The sequence below is a fragment of the Malus domestica genome, chromosome 10 (assembly GCF_042453785.1).
Source record: "Malus domestica chromosome 10, GDT2T_hap1".
Classification (NCBI taxonomy): Eukaryota; Viridiplantae; Streptophyta; class Magnoliopsida; order Rosales; family Rosaceae; genus Malus; species Malus domestica.
Genome location: NC_091670.1, coordinates 579818 through 597720, shown reverse-complemented (window position 1 = coordinate 597720; position 17903 = coordinate 579818). Strand labels below are relative to the sequence as shown.

General features: G+C 37.0%; 2 protein-coding genes across 6 annotated transcripts; one reads left to right on the top strand and one right to left on the bottom strand.

The window, feature by feature from the left end:
* Positions 1-1554: 1554 nt before the first annotated feature.
* LOC103444515 (uncharacterized) lies at positions 1555-8018 on the bottom strand. 5 transcript variants are annotated; one of them, XM_070806674.1, is made up of 10 exons: positions 7448-7633; positions 7220-7282; positions 6946-7039; positions 5992-6161; positions 3951-4274; positions 3742-3824; positions 3218-3304; positions 2858-3006; positions 2512-2643; positions 1555-2065 (listed from the first exon to the last, which is right to left on the bottom strand). In XM_070806674.1, the coding sequence occupies exons 5-10, from the start codon at positions 4108-4110 to the stop codon at positions 1876-1878; spliced, it is 801 nt and encodes a 266-aa protein (XP_070662775.1). In that variant the 5' UTR covers positions 4111-4274; positions 5992-6161; positions 6946-7039; positions 7220-7282; positions 7448-7633; the 3' UTR covers positions 1555-1875. The 5 variants fall into 5 exon arrangements, with proteins under 5 accessions (XP_070662775.1, XP_008381672.2, XP_008381673.2 ...); XM_008383450.4 differs by lacking the exon at positions 5992-6161 and having other exon boundaries at positions 7448-8018; XM_008383451.4 differs by lacking the exon at positions 5992-6161 and having other exon boundaries at positions 3951-4245.
* LOC103444514 (uncharacterized) lies at positions 7984-13894 on the top strand. Its single transcript, XM_008383449.4, has 9 exons — positions 7984-8302; positions 8714-8825; positions 9813-10003; positions 10096-10190; positions 10281-10706; positions 10802-10910; positions 11640-12285; positions 12546-12672; positions 13717-13894. Exons 1-8 carry the CDS (start codon positions 8168-8170, stop codon positions 12665-12667), a joined length of 1836 nt encoding a protein of 611 aa, XP_008381671.1. The 5' UTR covers positions 7984-8167; the 3' UTR covers positions 12668-12672; positions 13717-13894.
* The last annotated feature ends 4009 nt before the right edge of the window (positions 13895-17903 follow it).

The window sequence follows — 17903 nt, the reverse complement described above, 5'->3', positions numbered from 1 at the left end:
GTCCGTTGGTTGAGAGCTATTTAGAGGGCTCAGAGATGAGAATTCAAATTAGAGAAGTGTGAGAGAAGTGCTACCAAAAGTGGCGGATCTTTGTGAACAACATGTTCGTGGGTTGGAATGGTGGTTCAAAAACCTCAAATGGTGAGAGGAGATGGCTATGGGTTTGGACAGAAAGAGTGGAAGAATGAGTAGCTTCCACAGTGTTCGGGCAAAGATTTTTTTGGAGAAGGCTTTTGGACCTCAGCACAGTTCCCCAAGGGATTGGCATTTTGATGATTGATAGTCGGACTCTTGCTTGTTGATGTGCTACAAGAAGATGACAAAGTTAGTACTGAAATGTGTCTTTGTAGGGCCTTAGGAGTAGGCCTTGAGGCTCACAATCAAAACTAACAAAGTGCTAAACGTGCCACTACTATCTTGGTATAGTAGATGTAGAACAAGTGTGTTTTAAGTCGATTACTTGTGCCCCAAGTTACTCAAATTTCTTGTTATCAAAGGATTGTTATGGATGGGTTAAATCCACATTAAGTTCTTTTTCTTGCCTTGTAAACAAGGACTTTTAGTTCATGATCTTGTATGTTCAAATGGAGGGAGTCCAGAGCCTCTTAAATCATTTGTTTAGTTCCAAATTGCTTTTAATGAAAACATATCCATTAAGTTAACCAGATTCAGATGCAAACGAGACTCTCAAAATAGCAAAACAGGTGGCAATGACTTGAATACATACTGAAAAGTACTTTAAGCAATATATCTATTAATTTAGAGAACAAACAAAGAGATTGGGACAAGTGAGACTTGAATACATACTGAAATGTACTTTAAGCAATGCATATTGAAAAGTACTACGATCTAGTGATATTTCTCTTCATTAGCAAGTGAGAGGTCTTAGGTTCGAATCTCGTAGATGACGAATTTGATACGAAATTAGGTTGCCTATTGTATGGTTAGCCGAACTCCCCATCCCCTTAATGTAAAATATATCGTTGTACTAAAAAAAAATTCTGATTAAACTTTACCCGAGTTTAGCTTTCATCCCTAAACTTTTATGATGAGTTTATGTAATCAGAATTGAAACAAAGAGTTAAATTCTGATAACAAAGTAGTAAAGCGTTTATTAACTTTGAAGAAATCAAGAAAGTGATGGTGCCCACGCGAAATAAGAAATCCAACTCCTGAATTGGAAGAATTGAACTCCTTAGATGTACGAGGTATTTGAATTCTGGGAGGATGAGGGATTTGGCGTTGCACGAGTAGTCCTTTCCATACGAGTGAGGGATTCGATAGAACATAAGGCAAACTTCATTCGTGCAACTTGGGGATAAGTTAAAGGACCGGAGAAAATACTGTAAGAGTTTATCGACACTTTTGGGGTTCTTTCTGTTCATTCTTCAAAGTGGCTCACCAGCTAAAATCCTTATTATACTCACCCGTGTATGGTTTAAAATGAACGCATAACACATATCAATGGCTCTTTGGAAATCCGAAACAGTGAAATGGTGGTCGGAAACAACAGCAAAGGCAAAACTATGCTGTATTTCCGACGAGCTGAGCTGATTTCGACAACGTGCAAATACAGTATGAAAATCAACGAAACAATTTAAGCACAAGTTGAGCCGTGCATCATAATCAATCAATTTAAGCACAATAAATCAACCATAAACAGTCGTCGGTATTACGTCTCAAGAATCTATTTGGTCATTGCTCTCTCTTCCTTTCTGTTGTTGAATTCCTTCCATCCTCCCTTCACTTTCCTTGGAAAAAAAGTTGAACCCATTTTGCACATCTAGTCAGTTTTTTCAATCATCAAGAGACAATGTTCAACCAACCTCAAAGAAAAAGTATCACAAATTCATCAAATGGGGGAGATGACACATCCTAAGATTTCACATGCTCCCTCACAAACTGCTCCACCTGAGAATATTCACCCGTTAGACCAGACGCTTCTGCAACTGTAACTTTGTTCTGGCAATGAGAGAACGAAAATACTTCGCCAGGTACTCCAAGGGTAAAGTCGTTTGCAATATCAGCTGCTGATATTGCACTTCTTGATGCCCGTAACTTCTCACTGTAGGATGTTATATGTCAAATGTATCAGAACAATGAACAATGAAATAGATTTATGAAGTAGAAACAGAATAATGAATGCAAATCACCATATCATAGAGCTCTGTCGGCGAATGAACACTTTACAAAACAAAACCAACAGAGAATTGTATGGAAAATTGTCTTGAATGCATCATGGATGAAAGTTAGAAAATCACAGCAAAACAGTTTAAAGTCCAACCAATGTACTTATGGAAATCATAGATGTTGATCAGAAGAAATTATCTTCCTCGGAAACCATGAAGACAGTGGATATTTCTCATAAAAAGAATGAAGATGCAGGAAATGATTTATGAGTGCATATAACTACCAGTTAATTTAGTCCCATACGAAATTGAAAATTTTGAGTAAAACATTATAATCAATCAGAGTAAAGAAACCTATAATTTACAAGAGTTTAAATCTTACATTTCTTTCTCCAGTTGTTTCCGAATAAATTCCTTGCTATGTGCTGTTACTTTGTCTGTCTTGTTGCAGAGAATAAGAACTGGAAGTTTCTTCCTCACCACAGTCGCCTTAGTCAAAATATCATATAGGTACCTTTAGCAAATAAAGTGCCACGGGTCAGCCTTTGCAGGTGAAAACCTTAGGTTGCATGCAAATCATCCATCTAGATGCACATATCCCAAATTCAGGGTCCTCCATTTGTTACTAGCATTTTTATTACTCTAGAATGGATGTAAGCATATAGAAACAGAGTAGCCAATTTTCAATATCATATTGTAGCTTTTATACTGAAAAGAGGAAATCTCACTCAGAAGCAGCACGGCAATTAGGTAAGAACTCCAAAGCATCAACCACAAATACTATCCCAGCTGCTTGAGGCAGAAAATCATCTAGTTGGGCTCTAAGGCGAGAATGCCCAGGAACATCGATAAGATGAACAGGATTTGCCTTTCCACCCTGTCATTAAAAACCAATGGACGGGTGAGCATGATCAAGTTGACAATCAACAAAAACAACAGTACAAAAGAAAGGGAAGAAAATGATGCGGCTAATGTCTTCTACATATCAAAAGCAAACAGAGAAGTTAAACTCTGCCCTCATTTAACAAGACAAGCAATACTGTTTGAACATAGTTATTTGCATATGAGCACAAGAGGCTGAAATATACCTTTGATTTTTCCGAATGGAGCACAAAATATCCATCATTTGGTTCCATGGAAGTGACAGTACCTTGATGTGAAGAGCCATCCCGAAGCTGGCATGCGCATCAAATCATGGCATAAAAGGTTAGATGAACATTTCTAAGGCATAAATAGATCACCAAAGTAACTTGAAACAGGGAAAGATGGACATACTTAATAAAAGGCATTTAGAATTTCTATATATATATTATTTTCCAAGCATTAAACAACAAATTGTCTCAAACAGACGTAGACTTCCAAATTATATCAGAAAAAAGATAGGGATACAACATCAGCACAGGACCAACCCAATCAAGTTTCTAATTGACATAGAGAAAATAACCAGAGTCATAAGGTCTAGATAAATTTCGTTTGCATTACATATTCAAGACTAAGTATGACATTAGTCACTCTAATGAATGATTTAGAAAATTAGATCAACTATTGAGTCTACAAAGCAGTGATTCATATGATGTTTAGAAAAACAAAATCCAATAATCTCAGCGCTTACTTGATAGAAAAGAACAGTCTTCCCACTGCCACTAAGCCCACTCAGCAGTATGGTATTAGCTTTTGGGCGTTTAAACAACCTTACTACAACACAGAGATAAAGAATATAAATATTACACTCTTTTGAAAATAAAACAACAACAACAAAGCCTTTTCCCACTAAGTGGGGTCGGCTATATAAAAAAATAAACAAATTACAAGATTACATACCCAACAAGAGTAAGAATGAGGTGAATAGCAAAATCGCTATAGCAGCATAAATCTGCTCGGGCGGAACCTGATGAAAGTATTGAAGGGCGTGAGACGACCATTGCTCTGCCTGTTTCTTCCATTGTACTGCCAGTTCCTTCAATAGTTCTAATCCTTCCATACTTTTTTTGGGATTTTAGGAAACTTTCAGTAGCAGTGATTCTTGGCTTCTTCAGCCCTTGGGAATGTCTAAAGAAGGAACGGAGCTCAACTTGGTAGAAAGTTCCCTAAGGGAAGACCAAGACACGGGTGTACCCTAAGGGACGACCAAGACACGGGTGTACCCTAAGGGACGACCAAGACACGGGTATTAGGAGCTTACAGTAAGAGATTTAGAACTTATGGAAGAAACAATATGGGTGGGACATTTGACTCTTAAAAAGAATCTCAAATTCATAACTTGTAAAAATTCAAGTCTAAACACTAAAGCGAATCTCAAATTCATTTTTCACTTGTAACCTTTAAGTCTTAAACATTTAGAATCTCTTATTGATTAACAAAAACAGGAATATCAAATTCATCATTCATTAATAATAGTCCAAGTGTTTCTAAACTTACGATTAGCAAAGTCCAATGTTCTTACAATGCAAACCCTTATGCTCAACTTTTCTTCACAAGAAAAAATCTTTTATTAACAACTAAAAGATTTATGAAAGTTGGTTATGATATCCGCCAACTAAAAACAAACCTATAGTACTACACCAAACCCCTCAAAAAGGACTCATTTATAAAACAAAACTTACAGCACATCAATCATTAAGTCATTTTCATAACTATTTGTATATATTTTTTATGACTGCTGGCTTAATATCGCATACGTTAGTTGGTTTATGGAGTATTAACTATAAAAAAAAAAAAAAAAGGTCGTACCCAGTGCACAAGGCTCCCGCTTTACGCAGGGTCTGGGAGAGGTGAATGTCGGCTAGCCTTACCCCCATTTATGGAGAGGCTGCTCCCAATTATGGAGTATTAACTATATTAGAAAATATTTACTACTGGAAGCTTACAGGTTCTTGTGGGATTTTGTAGATTTATTAAGGTTCCTATGGAGATTCTTGTGGAGTTAGCTTAATGTGAATGCCTCCAACTTATATATGGGCATTATACGTCAATTATTTAAAAGTTGAGCATTTGTTGGAGCGTAATAGAAGAATTTTGAGGATTATAACAAAGTGGGAATAGATAAACTATTGGATAGAGTTATATACTGGGCAGCCCTGGGTTTTGAATGAGTTCAGGGATTATTCTCATTCTTCTTAATGATTGATGTGCTAGCAGCTGTAAGTTTTGTTGTAATAATGAGTCATTTTTGAGAGGTCTGGTGTGGTACTATAGGTTTGTTTTTAGTTGGCGGATATCATATCCAACTTTCATAAATCTTTCAGTTGTTAATAAAAGATTCTTTCTTGTGAAAAAAAGTTGAACATAAGGGTTTGCATTGTAAGAACATTGGACAGTTGGACTTTGCTAATCGTAAGTTTACGAAAACTTTGGACTTGGACTATTATTAATGAATGATCAATTTGATATTCATGTTTCTTGACTATTGTCAAATGGCAAATGCGTATTATGGTTTTCCTTTTTTACTTAACGCTTTGTATGCTTGAATTTTTCTTCTACAAGTTTCGAGAAAGTACTGGTAATCATACACCATGATGCAGCAAATAGCTAGAAGAATAAAAAAACAAAAACGAAGGCAATGGAAAAACAAATAAAGGAAGGTCTGCCAACAAACAAGATAGTATTCTACAGAGGAGAAAATATAGCATATAGACCTCTGTGAGTAGAAGATGAGACTGCTCGTATTTACAGAGGAATCACGCTGAAATATATGCTCCTAATTCCTAACCCTAAAATTCGATTTAACACTAAAACCCCCAATTTCTAATTTAATTTTCCAAATTGAATCTAATTACAATACCAAAATCTTCAAATTAAGGCATTAAAGCCTGATTCTGACCTTAGAAAGAAGAAAAATAAAGAATTAAGAAAAGATAGATACCTGGGTCAATCGTAGTCGCACACAATGAAGTGGCTCCGTGCTGCTGCTTGCTGGATGGGTGCAGACGGGAGGGATGGAAAGAAGATGAGGAGCAAGGCTACGGGAGAGGATGAGGAGAGGATGAGGATGAGGAGGAAGGATGAGGATGATGAGGGTGGATGAGGTTCCGGCTACGGGAAAAGGCAGCGGCAGAGATGGAAAGAAGATGATTTAGGGTTTGTTTTATTATTTGGATGATGTAAATATTGTAAAAGATAAGGGGTGTTTTTGTTTTAAAATTTTATATTGTGTTTCACGGGGTGAAATGAGTCGGAGATGAAATTGAAATTTATTCAAAATTCGTTTTGTTGAATTATTTTTGGTGCATCAAGGTAGCGTTTGGTACGCAGACGGGACGAGACGAAACGGGACGGGACGGATGTTCTGTGTTGTGTTTGGTACGCGCAGGACGGAACAGGCCAGTTGTTCCGTTCTGCGTTTGGTAGCGCATGGACGGAATGGAACCAAAAGATTAAAATGACTAAAATACCCATGTTCCGTTCTGCGTTTGGTAACGCATGGACGGAACAGGACAGTTTTTTTTTTTTTTTTTGGTTCAAATTTGAACACTATTATCCATTATTTGTTTTTCTTGGTCCAAATTTTAATAGGTATATGTTGTGTTCCACATGCAAACCCTTGCCAATGGTGTAGGGGTTAAGAGTTCAAAACAAATTCAAGCTAAGAGGACTAACATGACTAGGAAACCTGTATATAAAAGACTACATATACTAATTATCAGCATCCGTATAACAAACCGAAAAAATCCATCAAACATAAATTTAAATAAACCAAGAAAAGCCCACAAACGGAAATCCCAATTTAACACAAACAATACAATGACAATAATAACAATTTTAACTTGAATCGCACGTCGTTGAAGCAACAAAGAATTTTTTTTAATATAAAAGTTACCTGATCCAAGAATGTCCTTCAAGTCAGCAGCTAGCTGAGGGGCTCGCCTTCCCTCCCAAAACAGCGAGCAAGTATGCAGCAACAACCTTCATCTCTGCCCATCCAAACATCACAAGGAATCAGACACACACACACATATAAACATACACATACACACACGCATATACATATGAGAATCGGAAGAGAAATTCAAAGATTTATGCACAAAAAAATCAGATTCAATTTTCTCTATGGTATTACGAAGATGGATGGAGGTATGTTGAGGAGAACTTACCGTATTACGTATAGGGTGAACAAAGAGAGAGCTTCAATGGCGGCCGGATAGGGAGATGCAGATCTGAACAATTGGGTAAACAAAGAACTTACCGTATTACGTATAGGGTAAACAAAGAACAAATAAAAAACATTTGAACAATTGGTTTTCACTGTAATGCCATCAAATTACAAAGAAATTTTTTTACAAAGAAAGAGAGACCGAGAGGTACACAAAAATAAATCGAACCTGGAACGGAGATGCAGATCTGAAGATGCTACACGGAAGAGGATCGCAGAGCTGCTACACGGAAGAGTTGCGAAGGGGAGATGCAGAGCTGCTACACGGAAGAGTTGCGAAGGGGAGATGCGAAGAAGATGAGGAGGAAGGTTGCGAAGAGTGTCAGCGGCTGAGAAGAAGAGAAATAGTTTTTAGGGTTTGTTACATGATTTTGATGCTGTAAATTTTGAAAAAGACAAGGGGCATTTTTGTCCTAAAACGTTAAAAATTTCTGTCCCATGGACGTGGAATCTGATCCGGGGGGGAGGTGGAACCAAAAATCATCCAAAACTTGTCCTATGGAACGCCTCGTCCCACTCGTTTAGGCACACCAAACGCGAGACGGAACGACTCGTCCCGTTCCGTTCCGTCCCGTTCCATCCCACGTACCAAACGCACCCCAAAGGTGGGATCAGCCCGTTCCGTCACACTGCGTTACGTGCCGTCCGTCACACGTACCATTTTGACAGAATCGTAAACAGGTTAAATAGGTTTCCCTGAATTGGGCTGGGGCGGTGATTAATAATTTAATAGCAAGCCAATGTACCGCCCTAAATTTCCAGTACCTTCCACTCCCCAATAAACAAACTTACTTTTGGGGGACTGGCTACTGTTTGCTAAAGTCGATTGTGAAAACACAGAAACAATAACCGCCCACTCTTTGAAGAATTCAGAGAGAAGGAAAGGAAGATGTTCAAGAAGGCAGTTGAAGCAAGGTCACACCAAAGACTCTCAGGGGCTGACAGGAAGAAGCTCAAGAGGAATCTCAAAGACAAATTTCCCCGAGCTTCCGACTCCGATATCGATTCTTTACTCCCTCCCAAGGTCCCTTTAAATTGGTGGTTTTGTATTTTGTTTGTCGATTAATTGGGTATTTATATTTTACAAATGACCCGTTTAATGTTTGTGTGCTACGGCTGCCTTGAGTTGTAGACTGTACAGTTGATTAATTTCGATCCAATTTCAATACTTGCAGTGGTTTCTATTAATTGATAACGAAATCACTCTCATTCGGATTTAGATTATTCCGAGATTAGCTCTTCTATGTGTTTTGCAGACTCTAGACTTCTTTTCGGATTGTTTTTATTGTCATTCGTATTGGACTGGTTATTGTCATTCTCAATTGAAATCTGACTTTCTTACTACTAGTTATTGCCATTTGCAGCGAGTGCTTCAACTCACGATAAAATCTTATTAGCTACCGACAACTGAATATTTTTTATTAAATTTCTCTAGGTGGAGATATCAGTTTCAAAGTTTCAAAATCGTGTTCATGTATATGGGGTGGAGGGGGGCTTTCCTATATTTTTTGATATTGATGGGCGCGGCACAGACATTTTTCCCACAGGTATCATCTTTTTCAATTATTCCTTCTTTAAACTGCAGTTTGGTTTCTGGGTTTTCATATTTCTTTCTAGTATGTACCGCACCTGACTACGTAGCGCTCTCTCGAATGAATATGATGTTAGTTTGACACTAATGAAGTATCTACAGTATAATTGATAATTTCCTTCTTGAGACAAGCATGGGTAGCAGACACACTAATTTGATTTTGTAATCATTCTCAATACATGATGTAATCAAACAAATCAATTAATGTAACATATATTCTTTCTTGTTGTAAGTTTTGAAAGTTTAATTGTCCGACATTACATCGTGCTTAGTTTAGGTTTTATTTGGGTAAACTTGTTGCAAATGAATTTGATGTCACTGCTTTTTGTGCAGTCGCATTTACTACTGGAGTTCCCTATTTCCATTAGTGAAACCTATTTCTGACATTCTTAAATAAACTATTGTATTGAAGTTCGAAAGTGTAATTTTTGTTATTCAAAGAACTATATTTTATTTCTCTTTAGAAATAGGATGGCTTGTTTTCATGGTTTTTGAGGTTGGATGTTAAGTTGTAGCGTTCAAAAGTCTTCCATGATTGTAAAGTTTCCAATAATTGAATCTTTGCGTAGTTTTAACTTTTAACAAAGTGTTGATGCTTGATTGGGAATCAATCTTATGTGGGTTTGTATCTCAAAGATTTTTCGGAATGCACCACACCTGCACACTAATAAAGGAAATAAAAGAAAATAGCTGAGAAGTTTGCCCCCTAATTCAGTTTGGAATAATAGGAGTAAAGAAATTTGCCGTATGTTTAGCAATGACTTCTAAAGAATATAGGAACCTCAAAAGTTTAAACCCCTGACCTTGATTTTTAACTTTGTAATTGGACTAATAAAAAATTGGAGGAGTCTGTGGTAGACAATGGTCAATCATGAAAAATACGCTATGCTCAGGTTTTATGCAAGATATTCACAATTTTTTGGTTGATGGTTTCCCGTTTCAGTTTATGCACTCTGGAAGGTCCCTGAGCTCTTGCCTTCTTTCATGCTGAAAGGGGGTGAGGTTTCCCGATATATCATTGGAGGGGCGGATTTGATGTTCCCTGGTATCAGCATACCTGCTGAAGGTCTACCTTCTTTTACAGCAGGAGAAACCTGGGCAGTAAAAGTTCCAGGAAACCCAGCTCCCATCGCTGTAAGCTTCCTCATAGATTGTCGGACAAACCTTCACTTCATTTATTTATTCAAATAAAGATAGGGACTTTCTTATTTTGAAAACCACTACAGGTGGGGACTACCACTATGAGCAGCACTGAAGCGTTAAAAGCCGGGTTGCGAGGAAAGGCTTTAAAGATTACTCACTATTATCGTGACTTACTTTGGCAAGTATTGGGGGTTACTGACTAAATGATTGGTCAATAATTAAAGTTTTCTATAAGTAATGTTTTTAGATTTTTTTTCTTTCTTTCCAGGGAATCAGTTGAGGGCCCTTATGTTCCAAATGCAGGCTTTTATGAAGATGTTGTGTTTGAGGATCCTACCTTGTCATCATCGCAAATTTCTGAATCTTATGCTAGCACAACTGAAGGTTCAAATGACCAAGAGAATGGAAGTAATGAAAAAGAAATTGGACAACCTGTTGATGTGGACGTGCACTCTGAACCTAGTTCCACTTCAGAGGCACAGATCGAGGTTGGGGACGAGATTGCTAAAGAAATAACTGCACATGTAGGTGATCTGAAGGTAACAGATAATCATTCTGCTGATCAGTCTAATGGGGAGGATCAACATCCTCTTTCCACTGAGGATGTGGATATGCTTCTGGAAAAATGCCTTTTGCAAGCATTGCATACAACTATTAAGGATAAAGACCTTCCTATGCCTGGCAGCACACTGTGGTATAATATGTTATATGATATTTGGTCTCCATGCTCTCTCTGGGGCAAATGCCCTATTTATAGAAATTTCCTCATTTGCTTTCTGCTTTCTGCAGGTCAAACCACGTTCTACCTTGTAGGCCTTCAGGCATCACACTCGACATCAAGAAATCATCATACAAGAAATTATCAAAGTGGTTACAAGCTAAATCTTCTACAGGCTTGGTGCGTAATTCTTTCATTTTCTTCTTTTTGAAAGAGAACCCTTGTGTGTTTTAACCTTGTCACTTTTGGGAGCTTGTTATGCAAACCACCGAGTTTTAAACTTCTAAGAGGTGCTGTATGATCCATGAAGTGGAACGAGTGATCGTATTGAATAGGATGCATAAATGATGTTGCATTATTGTATTCAGGGTATAGATGAAGCAGTAAGTTTAAATGTTTTCAGATCTATTCACATGTGTTAAAATGATTTTGAGCATTGGCATTATTTGTTTCAGCTCTGTTTATCGGAATTTCCATTATCAAGTGGAAGAGAGACTTATATTTTTATCCTAGGTTTCTATGAGCTCTCGGCAAAATCAATACACAATTAGCATAAAAGGAAAACTTGAATTTCAGTAAATCGGTTATATAGTCTTTCTTTATTGGGTTTCAGCATTGTATGGTGATTGCTCTTAGTCTTGTTCTGTTTCTATTTCAATTGCTATATACAGTGCGTACGTGGGCGATATGCCCCTTGGTGTGTGAAAAAAAATAAAAAAGTTTTGCTTCCAAAATAAAAACAGAAACTCTAGTGCATTCGGAAAGAGATGTAACCTTTTTGTAGGAAATTTAAAACAAGCAAGTGATTAAGTTTTGGTGTTCCTGTACTCTGTGCTTTTTAGCAGTTCAGTTTTCTGAGATTAATCTGTATTCTCTTTGTTTGCACTATGTTGGCTCCAAAACATGCAGATTTCAGTGAAAGAAGATAAATACAAAAAGGAGTCTGTATTGTTATCGGTTAACCGCAAGCATTCAGATTACTCATCTTTTAAGCCTGAGAAACGAGAAGTGGAGAAAACTGTTCAAACTGGTGTTGCTACTGTCAGTGAAGGGCGGTCACTCAAAATGCTTGAAGTGGCTGAGATCTATAAATCAAGTGTACATGTCAATCCCATACTAGCTTCTGTTGGGGCCGACACAGGAAAGCTTTACAGTGCTTCAGATGCCACAGATATTGTGTTTACATATGTTGAAAAAGAAAACCTGGTTAAGCCCTTAGATAAATCCATTGTGGTGTTGGATCCAATATTATGTGATGCACTATTCAAGGGAGCCATAAAAAAAGGTGCAATGTACCCAACAGAAATTCATAAGAGAGATTTAGGAGCAGCATTTGTAAACAGGATGCAAGCCCATCACGTTGTGACGAGGGGAAGTGAGTCGGTTGTTCGTAAAGGTGGTCTGAAAACAATACAGATAATGACAGAAAGGCGGCAAGGTAACAAGAAAGTGACCAAATTATCAGGTCTGGAATCCTTTTTGGTGGATCCTGAAGCTTTGGCATCAGAGCTACAGAAGAAGTTTGCTTGCAGCACAACGGTGTCTGAACTACCAGGTGCAGCGTTTTGTTGTGTTAATTGAATTGATATTAGTGATGTGTATTCTTTTCTCTTCTTCCCTCAAAATTTTCTAGTAGCCTGGCAACGTTAGTCTTAATGAATGAATACTGCTGCTTACTGTTTAAAGTTCTTATAACCTTTCTCCAACGGTAATAAATCCTGTTGCCAGTTTTGGTTGTCTGGAAATAGTATTTTGTTGTGATGTTTCAAGGATTCCTTCCTTGGTTTTCTTATGAACACATGTTTCTCTTTTCAGGTAAGAAAGGGCATGAGGTTCTGGTTCAAGGTGGCGTGATTGATGATCTGGCAAAGCATATGATTGAACAATATGGAATCCCAAAGAGATACATAGAGGTTCTTGATAAAACCAGGAGATGAGAGAGGTTAGTATACTTGACTCTTCTTGATGGTAGTAAAGAGATGTAGGGCAAAGCATTCTTATTAATGCCTTGATTGAGTGGATTCAGTTTCTAGGAGCCTGTTTGTTAGTTATGCTTGTGCTTTTGTTCTAATTAGCAGATAGAGGAAATGGAAGATGGAGATGGTAATAGAAAGAGGAGAGAAGAAGAATAAAATACAAAAAAGTAAAGTTTTAATGTAAAAAAATAAAAGGGAATAGTAGATTTTAAACTTAATTTTATGTATTCTTCTTCCTTTTGTCCTCACCTTTGTGTCTGCTTTCATATTTCTCATATTTTTCCCATGATTAATAAGTAATTTCTTGTATATGTGATGTGTGATTTGGTCTTTTGTGTTTCTGTTTTATGATTATGTTTGTTTGTTTGTACACATTAAATTTTGATATCCATTGTCCCTTGTTATTCCACACACCAAAAACAGTTGGCAAGGACTAGTTGCCATAGCATGCTGCCTTTGTGAGAGACTCATAACTACTTCTACTTTCATGATGAGAAATGGTAGTCCTGGACTCCTGTTAGTAGATTGATATAAAAATAAAAATAAATGATGTTATGCTCCTGATGTTTCCTTTAAATTTTTTTCTCTTTCAGCATTTATATTGACAATCATGCATTCAGTTGTTTCAATACCTATGATATCTTTGATAAATTTTTCTGGTAGTTTTTTACGCGATATTTCTATTGATAGATCTGCTGCAGTTGGTACTTTGTCTTCAATATAAGTTGTTTGATTGAAATTTTCATTTTTTTGGTATTCAGATAAGTTCAACACCGAGCCACTGCGGTGCATATTTACACTTTTCTGAAGTTTATCATTAATAGCTTGTGTCTCAGAAAAACTAAGTTGAAAACTGTTATTGAAACCACGGATGTGATTTATTGTCCAAGATTCATTGAGCATTTAATTCAACAATCAAAATTGCTGTTGTAGTTTTATTTTCTCAAAAGAAGGTAGGTGTATTGTACTCAAAATCTTGTTGGATGTGAAATATGAAAATTTTGTTTCAGGTACTATTCTGAAGAGAAGGGATTCAGATTGGAAGTGTTGGCGTTTTTTATTGTTGTGGAGGAATAAAAGTTGATTTTTGTACTTTATTAGATCTATTAGAATATATAAAGTCTACTTCTCTGCTGTAACTTTGAGATTTCAGATTATATCAATTAAACTTTTTAAGTTTTATTTCAATCTGTGGTGGGTTCCAGAGATTGTGTAGCTTGGTGTGTTTCAAGGTTAACCATTCATGCGAGCTTGTAATGCAAGAAGAAAATTATGCCGACTTTGAAGTGTGAGTATCAAGATGCCAGTGCTCAAAGGGATGATGTTAAAGTTTTCGTGCTTTCCAGAGATTGTGGCTTGGTGTGTATCAAGATGCCAGTGCTCAAAGGGATCATGTTAAAGTTTTCGTGCTTTCAATCTTGTTTGACGACTTTTTTACAAGTGGGAGAGGCTAATGTAGGACAAAATAGGGGTCGATTAAAGTGGCTAAAATTACATAAAATACAACGATGGACGGCTGGCAAGAGGCCACGCAAGAAAGAAAATTCATGTTCAACCATCGCTACGGATTTGGATCCTCTCCTGAGCTAATGGAGAGGATCTCTTGATCAATCATCGTGGGCCGTTGGATAAAAATCCAACGGTTACAAATAGGGGATCCCTTTAAAGTTATAATAATTATAGCTGTTGGATAAAAATCCAACGGTCCACGATGATTGGTCAGGAAGATCCTCTCCATTAGCTCAGGAGAGGATCCAAATCCCATCGCTACAACCATCGGAATATTCGGGTTTATAAGTATTGACTAATTTTATATTTTCTTGTCCCATAAGGATTATGTTTCCATTTCTCTAGTTAATTAGGATTTTCTTTTATGTTTCTTTTAATGTGATTCAAATTCGTCTTTGACAACCTAAGATCCAAAGATCCAGATAAAGACCTGCTGGTGCTGAGATCTTAGGCCATCTCCAACCGATGGCTGGCCAGAGGGCTCGTTTTAGCCCTCTGGCCCTCCAAGATTCTCCAAGAGATTAATATTTTAATGAACAATACAGGACCATATTTGCCTCATTCTCCAACCGAGGGCAAGAGGGCCAGAGGGTTCGTTTTAGCCATTTCACAAAAAACCGTCTCTAACCGAGGGCCAAAGAGCCAAACATAATTTAATTTAATGTTGTATAATGGCTTAGGAATTTATAGCAAAACAAATAGAATTTAAAAAAAATATGAAACAAATTTTGTGAAATAGAAGTTATAGGAAAAAAATGGAATTTAAAAAAAATATGAAACAAATTTTGTGAAATAGAAGTTATAGGAAAAAAAAATGGAATTTAAAAAAATAATGAAATAAATTTTGTGAAATAGAAGTTATAGGAAAAAATAGAAGTTATATGAAAAATTTTGTAAATAAAAAATAATAATAAAACTGTAAAAAAAAAAAAAAAACAAATGCAATGGCTACTAGCAGTTGCATTTGAATTTTTTCTTAAGAAATTATGTCGGTTATAATCGACAGAAATAACAAAACATTAAAAAAAATAATAGCCAGCCAGCCAGCCCTCAAGCCCTTCAGCCCTCTTCGATTCCGTGGGGCCCTCTCAGATTCCAAAGCCCTCTGGCCAAGCCCTCGGTTGGAGAAGGTTTTCGGGCTATTTTCGGTCCTTTGGCTCTCTGGACCATTCAGTTGGAGATGGCCTTAGAGAATATTTGTTTTTCTCACTAACTCTCACTGGACTAAACTAGACTATGTTGGAAGTTTTGAGACTCTTGTCCCACATTGGGGAAAACAAGATTCCCAAGAGCCTTTATATAGATTTAATGCTTTAGTCTAGTAATTACAACATGGGCCGTTTGGAAATGGATTGAAGGCTTAGGCCTTATGGTTGTGTGGATTAGGCTTAATTAATATAGCCTAAATACAATTAATATTAATTAATTTGATTCATTTATTTTAATTTTTGGATTAAGTTTTTAATTAATTTATTAATTAAAAACGTTTTGATTCAAAGACACAGCTCTTAGAAAGAGTTGTGTACCCTCAGTGTATTTGAAAGGGTGGCCTATATATCTGCAATCACAGTTTCCAAATGGATCATCTTTTCTTGCTCTTTCCTTCTGTACGAATTTTCTAGAGAGTAAACACACAAAAAGCAAATTCGCTACAGTTCTAGAATCTGGTGCGGATTGTAGAATTAGGTAGTTGAATCCTGGTCGAGCAGACGTTATAGAACCACAAGCACATGAGTGGGATGAAAATATTGTTCGAAGGACATAGCTTTTACGCTAGCCTCTACCTTATGTAATCAAGTTAGTAACATTAATTTCTGTATTTATTATGTAATTTTCGTTTTGTATAGCAAGTATATTTTGGTTAATAAAATATTAGAATTTATGTTATTTTTGTTTATTTCTGAATTATTCTCCAACAGACTAAAGTTTAGCCCAGTCTCATATTTGTTACCCGCAAGGAGCTAACTTTAGTAGAACTAACATTCACTCGTTCTGACTAAAACCTTACTGAGCCGGCCCTAGCGAGACCCCCCAAATACCTTGGGAGTAGCTAATACGGTCTTTCCGCCATGTCCTCGTCTTTGTCATGCACGACTGCGCGCCATGTACATCTTCGATCCCCACACCGTGTTGTTTGCAACTCCGATCCCCACTCATGCCTGTACGGCCATAAGCAGCCCCCACCACCTAAGTCTCAAAATTCAGAGTGGGAAGATAGATAAGAGAGAAAGTCAAGCAGCAATGGATCATCCAGTGGGAAGAAATCGTGCCTCTGTCGAATACTTATCCTCTGTCGCCGTCGAATACCGGCGCCCACAGGAAATCTCAATTCCCTCTTGCGATTCTTCTTTTCTTTGCACTACTCATCCCCTTGATTTTTTTCGTTGGGCATGGTTTAGTCTGGTTTCTAAGAATTGGAGAAAAATTGAGAAGTTTTGTCTGGTGCGAAGATAGATGAACAATTGGTTTAGTCTAGTTTATGAGAATTCGAGAAAATTTGAGAAGTTTTTTCTGGTGCGACGAGAGAGAACGGTAGAGATAGGAGAGAGCTAAAAAAACCAAAAAAAAAAAATCTAAATTTTAGAAATAATTTAATTTGAAATTTAATCCGACACTGGATCAAACGCTTCATTATTCTTATACTACTTAGGCCTGGTTTGGTAATGAGGTGATTCTGAAAAAAGCTCAGCTTTTTTGTGTTTAGTAAACATTCAGCTTCAGCTTTTTTTCACAGTTTTGGATGAAAAAAAGCCAAAAACAAGAAGCTGCAAAACCCAGCTTTGAAAAACCGGCTTTTTTTCACATTTGTTTTACATAAAAGTTTACCAAACACTATAATACTACTTTTTTTTTTTTTCAAAAGCATTTTTACAAAAAAGTTTACCAAACACTCTACAGTTTTATTTCACAACCGCTTATTCTCACAGCACAGCAGAAGCAGTTTTTTTTCAAAGCACAACAATACCAAACTAGCCCTTAGTCCATTCCAAGCTAATCCCGTTTAGTCTTTAAAACTAATAGTCTGAAATAATCCGATGCAATAAACGCACCCTAAATGTCCATCTCCAGGTTAATTGCCCCGCACCCAAGCCCTCCAAGCACCCCCAAGCCCAAACCCCAATCATGTAGTGATATGAAGTCTTATATGTTTGGTTGGAGTATGTCAGGTCGATTTCCGTGGTGGACACCAGCCAATGAGAGGCAGGTTAAGAATTGCAGAAGTTATCTTGGCCAGCCCCTTAGTTTAGATTAGTTTAGTTATATGGAAGACTTACCTTTACTGCTGGATGGTTATGGCGCAAGTCCCCTTTTGTTCAACTTTAGTTTCTTAAACTTGGTTGCTTAAAAGTTGTTACTAGGGAGATATTGAGAGGTATGCCAGTTGAGTTAATTATGTTGTTTTCTCTTTGCTAGTTGTTGCTCCGATTAAATTAAACAGAGCTGATAGCTAAGCAAAATACTTATGCAATCTCTAATCTTGGATAGTAGCGGTCACGATGATCTCAACCGAAGTTTCTAAAATCAAATCTCTTTCTTCTCCACTAACAAAAAAAGAAAGAAAAAGAAGGCGAGATATCACCGAACATAATCCACACAAATCATAGAACTGAAGCCTAATTATTAAGCAGCTGTAATGTCAATAAGTGCAAGTTGGTTAGATGTTGTCATGGGATGGGAAGGAAGATAA